General features: G+C 36.8%; 1 protein-coding gene across 1 annotated transcript in view; it reads right to left on the reverse strand.

Annotated features, from left to right (window-relative positions):
* Window positions 1-2534: 2534 nt before the first annotated feature.
* The window catches only part of LOC142347789 (uncharacterized), a 32949-nt gene continuing 14671 nt past the window's right edge, over window positions 2535-20812 (reverse strand). The window contains exons 4-7 of the mRNA XM_075398963.1: window positions 18356-18635; window positions 9825-10175; window positions 9017-9436; window positions 2535-4125 (exon numbers count right to left, since the gene is read on the reverse strand). Of these exons, the coding sequence (XP_075255078.1) occupies window positions 2888-4125; window positions 9017-9436; window positions 9825-10175; window positions 18356-18635 (2289 nt within the window). The 3' untranslated portion in view covers window positions 2535-2887. The remainder of the gene's footprint in view (window positions 4126-9016; window positions 9437-9824; window positions 10176-18355; window positions 18636-20812) is intronic.

The raw sequence follows: 20812 nt of genomic DNA on the forward strand, positions 1-20812 counted from the left end.
TTTTTTTGCGTGGAGATTTCTAGCTGCTTCAAAAGGTACAAAAGATTCCAATCTCTCTTTTTTTCGCACTTCAAAATTTTCTCAGCAAAACAAACATCTTAAACAACCTGTTTTTTTTTGTTCACTCGCACATAAAACAAAAATTAAAAACAGATCATGTTAAAAAAGGGTATTAAAAAGAAGAGCAACAATAGCCGACAGGGAAGATGATCCGGCTATATATTAGAGCAACTGCAGCAAGACAAAACAAATTGAATAACGTTGGACGAACTGCTCTCAAAAAAGAGGTGGGGCAATTTAATTTAGAGGGGTTGTCGCTTAAAAGTTTACGGTTGCAGGGAACCGAACCCAATCCTCCAGGATAACAGTCCACATTTTAATCACAAAGCTATATTGTTATTGTAACTTGACGCCAACAATCGTGTAAGCAACATTCTTTTTCTTTGGAATGAAAGCAATTGAGATCACGCAAAACTTCAGAAGTCACTTGAGCGAGAACTATGTTCTGGATCGACAGCGCAAAAACGGTCTCGCAGAAAAACGGTTAGCATAACAGACACAAGCGTTCACAATATTAGCCGCATTTGTTAGAGAGCATTTAAAAACATAAACCGACTAAGGTCGGAAGAATTGGTCTCGAACGACACGCGGGTGCGGAAAAACATTTGACCCCCAGATCGATAACCAGATTCACTGCCGATTGTGCTATTTGGCCCTTATTGCTGCAACCGACTTTATATTAGCAACAAGCATTACTTCGGAGTGAAGGCAACAGAGATCACCCAAAATTGGAGAACGAAAGCTTGGAAAAGTTACATGAGAAATTAAAGAATGTTCTAGAAGAAACGCGCAACAATTACCAAGCAAAATATTTGCATAAAAAAGACCAACACGTTTACAATAATTGCTATGAACTTCGTTCAAGCGCAATTAAACAGAAAAACAAATATTAGAAAGTCAAATTTGACAGACCAAAAAATGCATAAAAGACTACCAGTACATTTCTTCCTTGGAAAACTAGAGATATAATGAATTAGAGGCAACTGTTGGAAATGGTTCAACTCTTATCTGAGTAAAAGAAAGCAGCAAGTTGTAATTAAAGGAACTTCGTCTGATTGGTGCAAAATCAAGGACGCTGTTCCTTAAGGGTCGATTTTGGGCCCTCTTCTTTTTATAATATATATAAACGACCTTCCATTAGTCTGTGAAAACGTTGAAATTTTACTTTATGTTGACGATACTAACATAGATATGGTTGGGTGTTCTGTTGAAAATACAAAGTCAGATTTAGATAGAAAAAAAATTAGGCTCGACAGTAACAAACTTGTGCTTAATCTTAGTAAAATTGTTCAACCTAACTTGAAAAAAGGCCCAGACGATCTTAATTTCCAATTGAACAAAACTGACATCAAAGTTGAGCATTACTCTAAATATCTTGGCGTAAAATTAGATAATAAGTTCTCCTTTCGAGCTCATATCGATCAGGTGCAAAGTAAGTTAAGTAAACAATGTGGTATGCTAGCAAAACTCAGACATTATGTTCCTCGGAATCAACTAATTTCTTATTACAATTTAAAAGTGACATCATTAATTCCATATGGTGCGTTCGTTTATGGTTGCTTTACTTACTCAGCGCCTCTACCGATCTACCTATTGCAGAAAAATTTTATTATATTTTAGAAAAAAAGGTGATACCTAATGATATTTTTGCGAGGCACTCGCTGTTGACTATCTACGAGCTACACATATTAAATTAATTAAATTTGTTCTGAAACCAACCAGTGTTCTACAATTTTGCAACAATTTGTTTCAATTGAAATCGAACGACCGGGAAACTAGAAGTGCGATTCTGAACTTGCTAGAGGAACCGTTTTGTAAAAAGAAGTTGGAGCGCAATTCTACTTTTTAGAGGTGCTAAACTATATAACAAATTAAAGATATGGCAGATAATTCCCGCTAATTTGGAGAATGATAGCAAAGCTGAAGCGACAAGTTTCTGTCATAAAATGAAAAACTCATATCTGGTGTCGGACTATGAGCTAATTAGATTCGTTTTTAACTGGAGCGAACAACAATGTTGAACATTTGCTACTCTAGTTTACTGAATTGATGTCCTATTTGAATAATTTGTTTGCTATATTATGAATATTTTAACGAACGTATATCAAGTCATCGTTGTCATTAATTTAATGGGAAAATTGAAAAAGAAGATTGCTCTGATCTCGTTATTTGTCCACGTTGCTTGTTTATTTACATTTATTCAGCTACGAAATTAATTCTTTCTTTCTTTCTTTACAGGACCTGAATAAATGCTAAACATCTAATAGCTGTTAATCAACATCAGAATTATTGTGCCGTGCGCAATTAATCACTGGTGGTTTTTGGTCTAGAATTCCGCATGCTTATTACGTGCGGTTATTTTAACATTTGGTTTGAAAAGAAGTTTCACTTATAAGAAGGGGTGAAAAATCGCCCTTCAAACCAAATATCAGCCTCCTCCAGCGTTCCTCAGCTGCTTGCTGAACCGTACACTATGAGCAGCTCAAGAGATTTATTTGATGCAGTTGAGTTTTACCAGTTTATACATTCTTTCGCGAGAGACAAATCAATATATTGAGATAAAGAACAATCCAAAAGAAGTCTATCAAATAAAAAATTTCACATAAAAGACAAATGTTCACAATGATTGCTTAAACCTACATTCTAGAGCAGTTAATCAGCTGCTTCAATTCAAAACTTGTACTATAAAGCTGAATTTTATTTAGAAAAATATATGAAAGGCTTTTCTGTCCGAGCTAAAGATTTTTTAAATTAATTTATAATCTTGAATTTTGAGCAACGAGTTTTATTAAACCTGATTTCCTTCCTCACAGTACAAAATTAGCTATCAACCCAAATTCAACTCATAGGAGGCAGATCCGATCATATGATCGTCATCGTCGTCATCATCAAGATCATCGTATTCAATAGTTTCGTCTTTCTCTTCTGGCTCTGAACTGTCCGACAAATTATCGTCAAAGTCAACGCCCTGCTCTAACTCGTCATCGCCTTCATCGATGTAAACGTCATCATTTTCATCATCAAAATCCTCGTCTAACAGACCAATGGGAGTGTTTGAAGTTGTCCTGGATTTGACCTGGTCTTCGAAATCATCCTCATCGGAAGAACAGCTCAGCCTTTGACTGTTGTTGAGTTGAATTGAGGAGCTAAACTTCTTAAGATTGCTTCTCGAGTGCAGTAAAGGTGTGAAGGCTGCCTTGCTTGTTGTGGTCACAAATTTGGCATCGTTTAAGTCCGGCTCGTCTTCATCCGAGTGGACCAGCTTTTTGTTAGCTAATTGTTCGACCAAAGGGGTAGTGTTAAACACAATAGATGACTTTCTTCTATCTTTTTTCAGGGATGAGCTCGAATTGGAGGCACTCTTGCGCATGTTGACTTCTGTAACAGCTCCCGAAATCGGATCAAAGACACGCTGCCTTATCTGATTCTGTGTAACAGCTCCGACTCCGTAAAGTTTGTCATACTCTTCATGTGCTTCTTTTAGCTTATCGACAAACTGGTTACGAGCATCTCGCGATGGGAATACAAAATAATGAATTTCATTTTGGAAACAATTTGGGTTATCAATGTTCTTCTTTTGCTCCCCTCTGCCCAGTTTAGTTTGATGGAACACCATTATCAACGCACCTTTAGCTTTATGTGAAGAACTCAAATGCGCTCTTTCTTTCTTCTGAGCATCGGTTATTTCATCAGGCCAGGCGTCTTGTACAAGAAGGGAATCCGGCTGAGTATCAACAACGTCCAGCACTTCATACAAGCCCTGGACCGGCTTCGTTATCAACATCATGTCTGTGAATAAAAAGAGATAGAGGTTCGTTTCCACGTACTTGAAAAGCGAGCGTCCCTTTGTAGCTTGTACGTCCATGACACTAGACTCGAAATAGAAGCGTCGGCTGTCTTGAATCAAGGACAGTTTGATATCTTTGAATATGACTTTGCTTTGGATGTTCACCAGGATGTTCTGGCGCGCAGCTAAGTCGTCCAGCTGTTGGGTCTCCTTGTTACACTGACTAGCAATTCCCTTCATCAGCTCTAGGGCTCTCTGAGCATCTGCGTGGATTTCGACTGGAAAATACTCATCAATAAATTGAATGAACTAAAATGTTCTAAATATGTGGATTGGAGTGCCTCATCCTCCAATACAAAACAAATTAAAGTTTTTTGACGAGTTGCAGAATGGCCAAATAGCCCGCTTTTATTAAGATATATTCGACTACTGCCGGGCGAATTGCTCTCAAACGACTGGCGAGTAGTTGGCATGGGTAACAACCACCTTGGGTGAAAAACAGCGAAATAACTGCCCTTCACACCATTAATCATTGTATTCTCAGCAGCTTCGGTGAATTGTACACTTAGAGACTAATAAAACTCTATGATAGCTGCTCAGTGACATAAAGATCTCAGGGCTTTGCATGTTTATCCCGTTGTAGAGGAAAAAAAGTCAAAAGCGTCAAAAAAAAATCCCGCAAGAAAATTGCATAAAACCGATGGACTGGTATAACTGCTACAATTTTCGATTGATAGCTCACTAAAACCAAGAGAATAAACTACATAACGATATAAATTGAAATATTCTTAAGCGCAACCACGTAGAGCAAATAAACTTCATCCTCAGTAGATAGACTCTTGCAAGATTTAAGCCCTTACATGAGATGTGCTCCAATGACATTCAATTATTTGCGCCAACTACTTTATGAAACAAGGCAAAGATCCCTAGGGAGCAACTATTCAGAGAATCAAAAGCTTAAAAATCAAACGTTTTTGTTAAAACTTGAGAACGAGTCAAAGAGATTTTGCTTCTTCGAGGGGCGCCTAAGAAGTGAAAGAAACTTATACTTAAAGAAACCAACTAATTACGGCAAAAAGTTAAACAAATTTTTGGTAAAAACACATTTGCACTGCTTCCGCTCGCCACGTGCAATTCTAAGACTTGATGTGGCATCTCCCGTATTCAGGAATCTTGGCTAGTGTTCGTAACCTTTTTAGTAAGGTTTTTATTCAGTGTTTTGCTAAGTTTTTTCCAAGTGCGGGGTACAAAGTAAGAACCTTCTGATTTCTGCTTAGTTAATTTCTAAGTTAATAGGGGTGCTTTATATTAACAACTTGACACCAATACAGTAGTGGTAATAACTGAAATTCTAAAATTTTACAGCGTGTAATATTTTTCCATTTTCTATTTTTATCAACTAATCAAAATCTAAAGCGTGATACTTGATAACAAACTAACTGATTATGTTGAGCTGCCTCAAGATTTTAACGCCTCGAAATTTTTTTATATTATTCTCTAACGCAACGCAATGACTACGATGTAGCTGACCAATATTAACTCTTTGCATTTTAAGAGGCCAGAAAGTGCTCAGCTATCAAAGCCATTGACTTCGCAAAATGACAAAACTGACTAAACAAGCAAATTTAGGCCAGATCGATTGACATGAACTCAGTCTAAAAAAGGGAAAGAAAATGAGATAAACTCCCTTAAACAACAATAAAAACATACCCGGCAGATTGCCGGAAAATAGCCGCCGTTGATTCCAATAAGCATGACTGGGATTGAAAGAATAGAAAATACTGAAAAAAAAAGATTTTTGTACAAAAACATTTTTTAAGTCCGATTTATTTTTGATGGCATTTCGTAGTTGAACATAACGTACTTCTATTTCTTAGAGAGAGGCTACAGGGGCTACTATCAATACCAATAAGCATTAGAGATGGTAACTCAGACTTATAGGAACGACGTTCAAATAGCGGGCATCTAAAATTGGGCTTTATGGGTTTATCCCGTTTCTACTTCTGACTTCAATTTTTTATACTGACTCTGTTCATTTTGAATTGCTTTGCAGAGCAACTGATGTTCAAAATCACTTTTAGCAGAATGAGAGAAGAGAAACTAGCCTAGAGAAGTCAAAAAGATATCACGCAAAATGTTGAAAAAGCGGCAAAATGAGGTAAAGCGAAACATTTTTTTATTCGACGAAGTAAAAAACATAGCAGGACAAGTCCTGACGTACACTTCAAAGAATTTTCATTGACTAAACAGAAAACTAGACCTAGAAAGGACTATGAATAGATTGGGAAAACCATTTAGAAAAAAATCCGATCCAAAAAATCGAACAAACACAAAAAATCAAAGCGAAATTGCCGCATGGGAACAAAAAAAGTAGCGAGAAAGCGAATTTTTGTTCAAACACCGTTTTCTCACTCTACTTTAAATTTAGAAGGAAAAAATATCACGCCGCAAAACCACTCGCTTTTTCGCTCCACTTCCTGTTTCGGCGTTTCCAAAATCACTACTCCAATTTGACATCAAAAATCATGAAAATGTGTGAACAGATCTTAAAAAAAAAGACAGCGCCCCAATACAATTCAAATTCTTTGAATTGTAAAAAAAAATAGGAGCGCTATAATAGCCGGCTGAGAAGATGAGGGCGGCTATTAAAAAGATTAAAATTAAGATTTTCGTGCTCGCCCGTATTCTCAAATGCACTAAAAACTGAACTGAAAAAACGACAAAAACACGTAAAAATAACTTTTTTGCGTTGAAAAAACAAGGTAGTAATTCAGAGAAAAATTTGCTCTTATGCGCCAATTTTCAAAGCATCAGTACGATGAAGCCGCTGATAAAAAATTTATGAATGAGAAGAATTGCAAAAGCTAACTGACAAACATTAGACAAAAATACTGAAATTGTTGTAGAATCAACACAAAATATGCGTAAGCATGATATTGGGCAAAAACAGTCAACATTGAGCAGAAAATTCAAATTTAAGCACTCAAAAACGGTACTTAAAAATCCACTTGACAAAATAAAGTAAAGCGCCGTGTCTAAAGCGCCTCCAAGGCAAATGAGTTGAAATGTTAAAATTGAACTTTACTATTTTCCCGCGTCAGTTTACCAACCCCCTCGTTTATCTTTGAAAAAAATCAAAAAAGAGTAAAGGGATACATTGTTCCTTTCCACTACCTACAGCTAACTGAGCATAACTTACGCCCTCCCAGGTGCCAGCACATTTTAAACATAGCAATGTGCTATCCCAAGAACCCAAAACTGCTAACAGAGATCATAAAGAACAGTAGGTGGAAAAATCGCAATAAAATTACCTTACGAAAACCCCCAATAAACAATTGAACACAACAACTATCCTAAAAGGAAAAAAAACAGCAAACTGTGACACAAAAATCAAAATAAATACTGATCTTAGTCATTTTTCTTGACTAAAACAAATATAAATAATATCAATCAAACCAAAGGTTACCATGAAGCCTTTATGAAAACAAAACATCAATCAAAAATATCCAACATCACTAAAAGCTTCAAAAAGAATACAAAAACCTCTAAAAAACGTCTAAGACAGCGAAACCACAAATACGAAACCACGGCGACGAAGCGGCGAAACCACGGCGACGACAGCTGCGTATGTTTTCTCCACTTTGTCGCAAGTGGTCGTCATTGCTTCTCCAATTTTAGAATCGACTAAGTCCGTTTTCAACCATTAGAGGTGTGGCGGGTGGAAGGAGTTGGCCAAGCGATTGGGAGTAGGAGAGTTGGACGCCCGGAGAGCAAAATCTTAAGGTGGAGGACGGTGGAGTGGATTAGTGGAGGGGGGCTGAGACGGAACCACACTCGACACCATCAAATTGTCTCCTCAAAACAGTTTCGGTGAATTGCATACTAAGAGACTAATAAGGCTCTACGAGAGCTCCTCGGCCACTTGTTGCCCTCCGAGCGCTACCTGCTTATCCCGCTTTTTAGGACGGGGTGTGATATAATTGCTACAAATTTCGTTTTGAGAGCAATTAAAAAGGGTCAAACCAGAAATCTTGAATATTTTTTGAAAACAAGACGTTTCAAAGTTGTTAACCTGCAGCTTTGAATTAAAAGAACTATATATACTCAAATATGCCTAATAAAAGAGCCAATGAGATCTATCACTAATTCATTAATGAGATTAAGTAACAGAACAACAAAAATCAATTTTACTTCTCATTGACAGGAAAAGGTCCGAAAAAAGGTGCGAACAGACAGCACACCAATACGATTCAAATTCTTCGAAGTTTAAAAAAAGGAGAGCGCCTAAATAATAGCCGTTGAGAGACTGACGGCGGTAATTAATTTATCAAGTTTAGAAAAACCAATATGCGTAAAAATGTTAAGTAAAGAATCAAATGATTTGGAAAAGCCACACAAAAATTTCGCTCTTATCGAAAATTTTTTACAGCTTCCTTTCTCGCTCTTTCTCAAAAAAGTAGCATGATTCGAAAATCACTGCCTCTTCTCTTTAATTCGTACAACCGTTTGACCTAAAAACTTAGTTTTCAGGTGAGGCATTGACTTTTAAATCCTGTTTTAAATACACTCCACGAAAACGATCGATAAAAAGGCACTCCATCAATACCTCCGAGTAGTAAAAAAGACAACGTAAAAAGAAGTGAAAAAACGAAGTGGTAAAAAAACCAATTAAAGGCCAATCATAGCTCCACTAATCTACAGCTATCAAAGCTTTAAAAAAGCATGAATAAAATGTTCTTAAAAAATTCATAATAAATCAAAATTGGAGGAAAACGTCATTTTAACAACAAATTTAGTGCGGTTGCGGTGAGAAGGGGATGCTTACTCTTTTCAAAACATTTTTAATTTTAGAAATGAAATCTACTCTTCAAGAGCTTCAAACTGGAACCCTTCTCATCTTGCAAAAGTGAACTCTACTGAAGAAAAAACAGGCTGACATATGTATTCCCCCATTTCTGAAGATGGAAAAGAAATATGAAGAGCCATAATCACGACACCAGTCTTCCGTGCGTCGCGTTTAGTTTTGATTTAGTTATTGACGCTCATGGAAATTGACCTCTCACGACTTTAAAGCGTCTTTTAAGAACTGCTGAAGACAGTTTTATTGAAAGCCTGATTCTATTCTCAGCCAGAACGCGTAATACACCCGAAACAATGAAAAATTATAACCTGAATAGTCATCTGAAAGTTTGGAGCTCAACTTGACCACTTTCTCCAGCAACAGTGGAATGTGACAGATTCTGCTCAGGGGAACAACTAGGAATGATTTGAACGTCTTATCATTCAGTCTTTTATCTTTCTCCAACTGAGCTGTCTTAGCAGCAAACCAAATTTCGTTAGTCAGAAGGTGCTTCAGAATGTCATTTTGGTGACTCATATTCTTGCAGTACTTCACCACCGCTTTACCAAACATTGTAGTCGCATTCTCACTCACAATGTTTAGGAAATTGATCATTTTCAGCTGATCTTTTTGCAAGGAGTCAACTCTCGCGAGAAACTTCTCCGAGCACTCTTTTATCATCTCCACGTTGAAAAACAATTTGTCCGATTCGTACTTGCCCAGAACTTGCAGTTTCTTCCCAGCTTTACCTATAATATGGAAAGTGGTTATATGATTTACAAGAACCATAGTTGACAAGTTCCTATAAAATTGACAAGTTCCTATAAAACTATTTGCTACTTCGTCGATCCTTTGCAGTATCGGCATCACGAGTGCTTACCAGAATGGAATTCAACTTTTTTGTTTAAAAGCTTGTACCTGAAAACGCGTCTCCGACCTTACTGCTCCTTGCGTAAAACAGCATTATTTAAACATCCAAATTAGTTCTATCGTCCAAAAAATTTGATGAACTAGTTTCCGTATATTGAGTAATACATGTCATTTGTACTTGGATGAATTCAATGACCATTTTTTTGTAACCGTTGAAATTAACCAAACGGAACAAGCATCTTGTATCCAATAATCTGAAAGTCTTACTTTTTGTCTTGTCGCTCTCAACATCACCCGAGGATAATTTGCGCGCCTTCATCTGCTGTTGAGTGGGCTTCCCTTCATAAGATGCCTTGAAGTGCTTTACTAAAATTATCAGACTTTTCAAGTTGGACTCCTCCGACGTTATGATCTCAAATAAAGCTTCTTGTAATTTAATTTCGGCTGACGTCATTTTGTCCAGAATGCCACTTTCCATTATGTGTCTCTGATGCTGCCACAGTCCCTCTTTGCGCGGCCTCCTCAGAGAGTGTTCTCTTGAAAGCGAAAGAGAAGCACTAAAGGATTCCTCCACAATCGCATCAAGAGTGTGCTCGGTGTTTATTGTTCTACTTTTTCCTAAACAAACAACTAAATGATTCAATATTTTACACTATTTCGGGGTTTAAACACCGAAATAATGTCAAATGTTGATGACGGGTCCGTTTAGACATCATTAAAATTGGTTTGAGATAGGAAAGAAACATAAATGGCAGATTGCCAGAAAATAGCCGCGATAGCTTCGTAGATCTGAAATCTCAAAAACAGTAAAGACAGACCAAAAAAATTCGTCTTTTCATTGAAGGCTGGGATCTATTCTGTTTCGGCCCCCCAGCCCAGTGAGCATAAATTTTTTGACCCCCAGGCGCACGTGCTATTTCTTACATAGTAACGTGCTATATAACAACATAAAATTTGTAACTGGGGGTCATTGAAAACACGGTGAGGGCAGAGGGGGCGAAACAGAATAGTCCCAAATTTTTAATCAATTTAACACCAATTTTTATGCAATGTTAGGGACTTTTGAATGATACCTTCCTAATAAAATTTGAACCTCACAGTTAACTACGTTTTGTTGTTTGTTTTTTTTGAGAATTGGTTTTTCACGAAGGTGAGGTAAGCCACGATTGACCGAAATTTTAATCACGCGAGAACAGAACGAATGAACTCGCTCCACTAAAAGTGAAAAAATGATGTCACGCACTCGAAATTGTATAAATGAGTGAACCAAAAGGCAGATTTGAAACGATCGTGACGTCATATGGTCTTCACAAAAATCTCGACGAAGGAATGAGTACACGATACAACAAACCTATGGGAGATCAGAATGTCAAATCAGAATTGGCAATGATCAGAATATCTTTGAAAGCCAGTGAAGTCATAAAATAAGTTTCAGCAGTTCTCATGGCTGAAAAGGGGCAATAGCACTACAAAAAAAAACTCGACTCACACATTCCCTTGAACCTTTCGAAAAAAGCTATCTCAGTCAACAGAAATGTTATCTGAAAGTTGAACCAATAAAATGGCCATAATTAACCTCTATAATGCCAAAAGGAATTGACATAAGAAATCAACAAAAAACACGCAAGACAAAACTTTTATTTTTTGAAAACAAAGTCTCAAAATAATGCAAATGACTGCTGTCAAAATAAGCGACAACTTCGATTCAGCTATTCCTTATCAGCAACCAATAAATCTGTCACTAATCAGATTAGGTCTAAGACGAGATTAGGTCAGGTTAGGTCGAAGTTCAAAAGATCAAAAAAATTATTAGATCAAATCCTTCATTCCTGCAATACTATTTTATATCGTCCGCAGAGACAGTTGCTCAAACAACCAATGTAAAGATGCCGCCTTTTAGCTGGCCTTTTAATAGCACTTCTCTATTGTTGTCTGATTAGTAATACTTAAGCCCCTATGGAAAACTTGTTTCTGAGGAAAACTGGTTTCTGCCTTGAGACTTCTTGTAAGCAAAGTTTCATTGCCTACAGCTTTCCGTTTCATTGAATTGCGATTGCTAGCAGTGCTGTCAATTCGAATTCTGAAAGCAGCTCTAAGATACGTGTACTCATGTTTCCTCAAGAGAATATATCTCCAGCTTCAGTACTTGAAATTCAGATATCAGCGAGTTTACGCTTTCTAACTTTACTTCAAGAACAGATGCTATTGTAAAAATTGGTAAACAACTCGGACGTGACCAAAATATCATTCCCGTGCAATTTATTGCATAAGAAACTTCTAGGCAAGTGCAAGAACGTGTACACAAGTGCATGGCGGACCGGCTGGGAGAGGCACCGGGGATGAAGCGGCACATTATTTGGGACAAAATAATACAGTCAAAGACAGCAGTTAGTAAAATGGTACTCAAAATTTTTTCAAAACAAGCGTTTAATTCATTGAAAACAACAGTTATGAACTTACTCGAGTAATTCAGATTTCCTGTCGTTAATGACGAGATCTGTCATAAATAAGACCACAAAACAGCAATTGGACAAAAACTAGAACTCAAAAATTTGATAATTCTTGTAAACATTTTGTGTCAACTAATATAGAGCATTAGCTTTGAACTTAAGCAATCAAATCAATTTAAATCCCTCTCAGCTACCTATATGAGCTGTCCCCTCATAAGATTACTAGCCATGAACGCAAACTATAAACTAGGTTCATTAGCAACCAATTAGACCTGTCATTAATCATACTAAAGGGCAAATCAAACATTCAAAGCTTTACAATGACAAATAGTTTATAAGTAATAAAAAGCATTAGCCACAGTTGATAACTCCAAACAATTGCAAATAGACGCAGATGTATCATATTAATAGCGCGAAAGAGAAGAAACTGAAAGCAGTAGTCAAATCGCCGCACTAGAAAAATCGCTTCCAAAAAGCAGAAATCTGTTCGAATACCAATTTCTCACTCCACTTTAGTTACCCTGAAAAACGCTCCAAGTGTACTCTCTATTTCCTCCCTTTGCCACTCAAGCGTGATTAAAATCACCACTCTCTGAGAAGTTGATTTCTCACTGACGTAAAAAAGTAGGCAAAAAAGAACGTCTTACCACCACAATCCAAATACTTTGAATTGTAAAAACGTACCCGCAAGAATTCGGAAGGCAAATCAGAGCTTCAGATGTCTTCCAAGAAAATTGTAATTGCAGCCGAGGACAACTTCTTTTGTATAGATAAATTATTCGTTGCCTCACCAGAGCTAAAAATGCGGCAAAAATTTAAATCCGAGTCGTTACGAGAGCAATGAAAGAAACTTAATTCAGCATTGAAGCAAACAAACGTGCAAAATTTTATCATCGTTCATAAACAAAAAATCCGCAGATATAAATCTCAAGAAAATTTTTTAATTTGATATTAAGCATTGCGACCCGAAAGACACATTGGGAAAGCAGAATGAAAAAAACTCTCAAACTGAACTGATTCGTGAAAAAAATGAAAACAAAATTTAGGTATGAAGGAAACAAGAAGTTCCGGCGTGGCGTCCCAGTATTCGAAAAACTTCTCTTGATTTAGAAACTTTTGTTAAATTGAATTCAAACTATAAAAATTAAATTTAACAGGAAAAAGTCAAAGCAAACAGACAAAAACTCAAGCAAAATGATTGCTCATACCAGAAACCTAGCCTCCAGAAAACTCACACAAACCAAACATAAGTCATCCTAGTTAACATATCAGTCAAAATTATTATAGCAGTTCAAAAAAATCTCAGAGCGGCATTGTTTAACGAGCTCAACTGAACAAAATGAAGGAAAATATAGGGGGGGGGGATAAAATCTGTAGAGCAAATTTTATAATGGCAGAGCATAGAAAACTACTAATATGTCAACAAATCATTAACAATGTCATATATTAGCGAGAATAAAAATGGAGCCAAAAGCTAGAATGATGAGGATGCGGAGGCATTGTAAAAAGTTATGAACAAAAAGGCATCTTGAAAAATCTGGAATCGAAAATGAAATCGGTATAAATTAAGCAGAAAAAATATATAGTTCATCATTTAGCATTAAAGGTTTAGCAAAAAAACTTCCTCCTGTCGCAATAAAGCAGTGGAAACAGAATTGCAAGACCTGAATCATTGAAAATTTTTGCCCTAAATGTTAAAATATTGTCAGGAATTAGGAACAGATAACCACTATAAGCATTTGAATAATAACAATACGTCATCTAAGTCCCTGAGGAAGTGTAAATCCTCATTCTATAAACCCAAAAAACTACTGAAATCAGATTAGTGTGTAAAATTGTAAAATGCAACAAAACAAAAACACCTCGCTACAAACACAGGCATTCGATTCATGAATTATAAGAGGAATGTTGTCATATACAGTGAATGCGAATAAATTGCAGAAAGATCTAATAACCAACAAAAACCAAACATAGCCGGCAGATTGCCGGAAAAGCTGCGAAAGAACAAACCCGCATGCCGTATAATTGAGATAGAAAGAGACAGATCTAAATTGAGAAAAATTCGACGCCGCTCAAAAATCTAGGTAAAAAACATTCAGCGATATATTAATAAATCTTGTTAAAATTCATCCCACAGAAGCCTCTTATTAGGGACCTTTACTGCATATATGAGTTCATTTGACCTTAAACAAATTCAAATTAAACTTAATTCCAAAAGTCAGTTTATTGAGTGAAAACATTTTAAAACCACCACAATTTAAGATCAGTATCTTAGAATAAAAGAATGGCGTAGAATTTGAAAGGCACCTCAAGTCTTTTGTGTTGGGGTTGGGTTTTTAGAATGCCCTTTCGCGAAAAAAAAGCTCAGAGGAAATTCAAAGATAGATTTTTTGTTTGGGGAAGAAATTTGAATGACATTTTTCTGCGTAATGCAATTTTTATTGTGATGAACGTCAATTGAAATTAGAATACATTCTGACACCCGTAAAACAAACATAAGTGAAAAAAGTCGACAATCTTGAAACCTTCAGCTTTAAAACAATTGTTACTAGGAGAAATTTTTTCTGGAAAATCATCTGAGATTCGCATCTGAATTCACGTTTGACTGCTGCTCACTTAATTTCAGTTGTGCCATATTTGTTTTTAAGAAATCAGCCATTCAACTCACTTTTGACGAAAATCAGCACTGAAACGCAATCCCGAGTATTCTCGGGGGTAGCATACAGAACCCCAAAAAAGCGGAATTAAAAGAGCCATTTTTGTTAGTATGTGGTTTGTTATGACGGCCCTGTGATAGCCAATTCATTACCTCGGAATTTTTTTGAAGGTGAACGAACAACAGCTCGTTCTTATAGGACTTAATTTTAGAGATTGAGAAAGAGAATCCGGGTCGAGATTTTTGGGTGATTTTTTGTAAGAAATGCGGTGAATGCGGTGAACTTTTGTAAGAAATGCGATGATTACAGTGAATGCGTTAAAAAAATGATTCAATGGATTTCAGCGCATTCCTTACAAAAAAATCACCGCCAAAGCTCGACCCGGGAAACAGAGAGAGAGAGAGAGAGAGAGAGAGAGAGAAAGAAACGGGTCGTTTTTTTGGTTGATTTTTTGTAAGAAATGTGGTGAATGCGGCAAACTTTTGTAAGAAATTCGATGATTACGTTGAATGCAATAAAAAAATAATAATTCAACGGATTTCACCGCCTTTTAAAAAAAAAATCACCGCCAAACCTCGAACCGGGAAAGCGCGAGAAAAAAAACGGGTCAATTTTTGGGGGTGATTTTTTGTAAGAAGTGCGGTGAATGCGGTGAACTTTTGTAAGAAATGCGATGATTACAGTGAATGCGTAAAAAAAATAATTTAACGGATTTCACCGCATCTCTTACAAAAAATCACCGCCAAACCTCGACCCGGGAAAGAGAGAGAGAGAGAGAGAGAGAGAGAGAGAAAAGACGTCACGCGCACAAACGCCGTCAGTGAGAGGAAGACGTCATTAAAACATTTGACTTTTTCAGCTTTGCTGTGTGAACAAATGTAAAACGAAAAAGAGCGTCAGCAGACGAAACAAAAAAACCAGGAGCACTACAAAATAGCTCCGCTCAGCTTACAGCTATAAAATTTAACTAAAAATTGAGTATTGCACTGGTTTTGAGCTTGAAAAGCATTATTAGGTTCTTAGAAACACTGTAATACCAATTACACGGGTTTACATTTTAAAATGGTTATCTATGTCTACTATTTTCAAAACATAGCCATCAGATTGCCGGAAATCAGCCACGATAGACGCTTGTGACCTTCCATGAATTGAAACAGCTACAGAAATAAGATAGACAGATTGGCCACCAGTCCTCTATTAGACCACAAGACCTTTTGGTTAGGATCGGACTGACATTTTTTGACACATACGCTCTATAATGAAAAGGCCCTAAGGGAGCTCTTTCGAAATTAATATCCGAAATCAAGAACTGTAGACTCTACTCAAGAATTAGAGCATATACGTTTGGCACTACTTAGATACATACTATTGACCTTAACCGATATCAAAAACTAGTAAACGATCATAAAATTGCAAATTAATTAAGCGAGCTCAGAAGTCATTTTTTTGTGAGGTAAGTCATGCAATTGACCTAAAAGCAGAACAAATGAGGCCAAGCACACAAATTTGCCATGTTGTCCCCAATAATAGCCGCTATCGCTTCGAGGCTATTGGAAAAATATAAACCGACTAACATCGGAAGAATAGCTCTCGAACGACATGCGAGTGGAAAAGCATTTGACCACGCCGGGATTTGAACCATTCACATCCCCAACCCTAACCAGTAATACTTCCCACTCGGCTATCAGGCCCTTCTTTTTTCTATGCTGCGACCAATTTTATATTAGCAACAAGCTTTACTTCGGATTGAGAGCAATAGAGAGCACTCAAAAATAAAGAACCAAAGCGTGAAAAAGTTACTTGAGAAGTCACAGAATGTTCCTGAAGAAAAGCAACAAAAACGGTCAAGCAACAAATTTGCATTAAAAAAGACCAAAACGTTAACAATAATTGCTATGAACTTCGTTCAAGAGCAATTAAGCAATTCAATTTGTAGAGAATATGAAACATACCCGGCAGATTGCCGGAAAACAGCCGCCGTTGATTCCAATAAGCATGATTGGGATTGAACGAATAGAATAAGTTGAAAAAAAAAGATTTTTGTACAAAAATATTTTTTAAGTCCGATTTATTTTGATGGCATTTCGTAGTTGAACATACTTCTGTTTCTTAGAGAGAGGCTACAGGGGCTACTATCAACACCAATAAGCATTAGAGGTGGTAACTAAGACTTATAGGAACGACGTTCAAATAGCGGGCATCTAAAATTGGGCTTTATGGGTTTATCCCGTTTCTATTTCTGACTTCAATTTTTTATACCGACTCTGTTCATTTTGAATTGCTTTGCTTAGCAACTGATGTTCAAATTCACTTTTAGCAGAATGAGAGAAGAGAGAAACTAGCCTAGAGAAGTCAAAAAGATTTCACCCAAAATGTCGAAAAAGCGGCAAAATGGTAAAGCGAAAAAAAGTTTGACGAAGTGAAAAAAAAACATAGCAGGACAAGTCCTGACGTACAATTCAAAGAATTTTCATTGACTAAAAAGAAAAACTAGACCCAGAATGGACTATGAGTGAATTCAGAAAACCATTTTTAAAAAAATCAGAACAGAAAAAATAAAAAAAAACAGAAAATCAATATCAAAATGCCGCATGTGAACAAAAAAAAACCCCTAGCAAGAAATGAAAATTTAATTCAAACAAAAAACTAGGCCTAGAATGAGCTGTGAATGGATTGGGAAAACCATTTAGAAAAAAATCCGATCCGAAAAATTGAAAACATAGCTGGCAGATTGCCAGAAAATAGCCGCAATAGATTCGTAGATCGGCAGTCTAAAAAAAACAGTAAAAAAGACAGACCAAAAGAAATCGTCTTTTCATTGAAGGCTGATCTGTTATATTTTGATTAAAAATCCGTATAAGTTATTGCTGCCTCTATTAGCTGATCTCAAATAACCTTCATTTAGAGTGATACACACCCATTTGACCTTATCTCTTTGAATTAAAGTAAATAAAAGTCAATTTCAAAGTGAGGAAGTCATTTTTGAGAGTGAGGTAAGTCAAGTGTGACCAAAAATTTAATCACGCGCATGAACAAAAAACTCGCTCCACTAAGAGCGAAAAATGACGTCACACATGCAATTCAGTTGAAATTGCATGAACGAATGAACAAAAAATGGCTGTGACGTCATATGGTCGTAACAAAAATCATGACGACGAAATAAAAAAAACCAAGAGAAGTCCAATAATAGCCTCAGCTATCGCTGTGCGGCTATTAAAAACAGTAAAAATCAGAGTGAAATTGCCGCATGTGAACAAAAAACCACTACCGAGAAACCGAATTTTTGTTCAAACACCGTTTTCTCACTCTAGTTTAAAATTAGAGCGAAAAAATTTCACGCCGCAAAACCACTCGAATTTTCGCTCCATTTCGTGTTTCGGCGTGACCAAAATCACTGCTCCAATTTGACTTCAAAAATCATGAAAATGTGTGAACAGATCTTAAAAAAAAGACAACGCCCCAATACAATTCAAATTCTTTGAATTGTAAAAAAATACGAGCGCAATAATAGCCGGCTGAGAAGATGAGGGCGGCTATTAAAAAGGTAGGACTGCTCTCAATTGTGATACAACTGTTGAACGGTAAATTACGCTTTTCAAAATTTATTGTCGCTATATAATTAATTAATGCCTCAACTTTGCACAACAATGTTTAGGTTTAAAACACATGGAAGAAAGCAAGAGCATCATACCTAGTTCCACCGGAGGCGCTGACATTGATGCAGACGTTGAAAATGACGAGGATGAACTGCACCCTGTAGACGTGGAGTAGGAATGCTGAGACGCTAAAGACTTCGACTCATGCTCTTCATTAGCTGGAGACAAGTCTTGATACAGCCCCGCGTCGATCATAATTGACGCACCTCGCTCCCTCGGCAGGTTGGGCAAATTGTCCAACTTGTCCTGAACCTCTCGCAAATCATTGTCTTTGTGTTCTTTCACTTTGTCTTTTTCTTCAGTTGGATCAATAACCTAGACGCAAAATGTCCTAATTATTGAATTCAAATGATTTCGGGTGTCCACCGGTTAAACGGCGAACCCACATCGAATGGGGCGAACCTTAATGGCTTGTCTCAGATTGTCAACATTATATTCAACTTGCAGTATAGCCAACTGAAAACTTTCTGACAACATACATTGATGGATCCCATACATTTTTGCATAATATGTTAAAAGCGGACGGACCACATATGGTCACTTAACGTCGGAGAGGTTAAAAAGTGGAAAAATGAAGTAACATAGCTGGCAGATTGCCAGAAAATAGCCGCAATAGCTTCGTAGATCTGCAGACTCAAAAAAAACAGTAAAAGAGGCAGACCAAAAAAATTCGTCTTTTCATTGAAGGCTGATATGTTATATTTTGATTAAAAATCTGTATAAGTTTTTGCTGCCTCTATTAGCTGATCTCAAATAACCTTCATTTAGAGTGAAACACACCCATTTGACCTTATCTCTTTGAATTAAAGTAAATAAAAGTCAATTTCAAAGTGAGGAAGTCATTTTTGAGAGTGAGGTAAGTCAAGTGTGACCAAAAATTTAATCACGCGCATGAACAAAAAAATCGCTCCACTAAGAGCGAAAAATGACGTCACACATGCAATTCAGTTGAAATTGCATGAACGAATGAACAAAAAGTGGCTGTGACGTCATATGGTCGTAACAAAAATCATGACGACGAAATAAAAAAAAAACCAAGAGAAGGCCAATAATAGCCCCAGCTATCGCTGTGCGGCTATTAATAACAAACTTGCAATCAACAAAAGGAACTCATAAGTGAACCCAATTTTTTTTCGAACGAAAGTGCGCAACAAAAATAATCACACAAAAAATTGGTTAAAAGGCAACTGAAATTTGTGAGGTCGGAATCTTTTTTTTTTTTATAGCCATGGTTCCGACCTATCAAATTGATTAAAATTATTCCAATTATTGGTCATTAACTGCTCCATTGTTGTAGTGAATTTACTACAAATTATCGACGGGAGCTGTTATCCCAATAGTCTCTTTATAACATTGTACTCGTCACAGGAGAGCTCCCAGGTGTAACTGTTTTTTTTTTCTTTTCGTTGTTTGCTGTTGAAGAACTTCCACAAAGAGCTAGCAGTCTGTTTCTCAAGCCTGCCTTTTCATAAGATCGTCTTTATTGTCAACTTTATTGTCATAATTGACTTTATTTCATAAGCTCGACATTATTTTTGATCGCGAGAATGCATTTTCGAAATAAACGTCGTGCCCTTCTTATTTGATCCTGACTTTCCAAAGGGAAAACAGTTCTGTTGATCGCCTTCGGGTATTAGTTTTTTGGTAAATCTAGGTGTAAAACTTACTTCATGTGCTAATTCGAGAGTTAGAAGATTGCTCATTTGCATCAAAATTGTTAGCGGCAAGAGTCGCAATTGCTTTTCACAGGGCTCATTTTGATTGCATATCCACTTATTAACGTCCTCTCGTAGAATTTTTCAAGATTCGTTGTCGGTTTGAGATGGTGATATATATTTCTAGCCATAGCGGAGTACCGGCAGTAATAACTACTTGTACAACCCTGGATTCACGAAGGGTTTCACCGTAAAACATTTTGCCTGATAGTGTAAAGAACTTTATTCGCTTTCGTCTATAAGCGCATTCCATGAGATTTTTGTCTTGAGGGATACTAAGATCCTTTATTTCAGGTACTTCATTCAGTATCTGTCTGGATAAATTGTATTGATTTTCGGTTCCTCAGAAACTCAATTTGCACAATTACAAACCTCCAGATCCGTTTTCGATTGCCTTTATGTCCTCTTGGATTTTAGTTTCACAACGTCCTACGGCTAGTATCCTATGATCGTCGACAAATAGGCAGCGGTTGCTGAAATTCAATACCACAGGAAGAAAAAAACTGCAAAAAATGAGATCGAGTAAATGACCCTTGGGTTCACTACGCTCGCAATTTCAAGACCTCTTGAACTGCTGGAATTAAAGGAACGGATGATTGGGTGGCATTAACTTTCTTAATTACGGGCGGGGGATAGCGAGGAGGGGTAGGGTGTACAGACGTTTCAGGACGTCCTTTTTGAGGACGAAATGTCAAAAGCGTCAGCAGAAAAATCGGTCCAGCTAAAAATCGTATAAAAACACCCCCGAACTAATATAACTGCTAGAAACTTTGTTTG

Source organism: Convolutriloba macropyga, chromosome 1, assembly GCF_964194025.1.
Source record: "Convolutriloba macropyga chromosome 1, txConMacr16.3, whole genome shotgun sequence".
Lineage (NCBI taxonomy): Eukaryota > Metazoa > Xenacoelomorpha > Acoela > Convolutidae > Convolutriloba > Convolutriloba macropyga.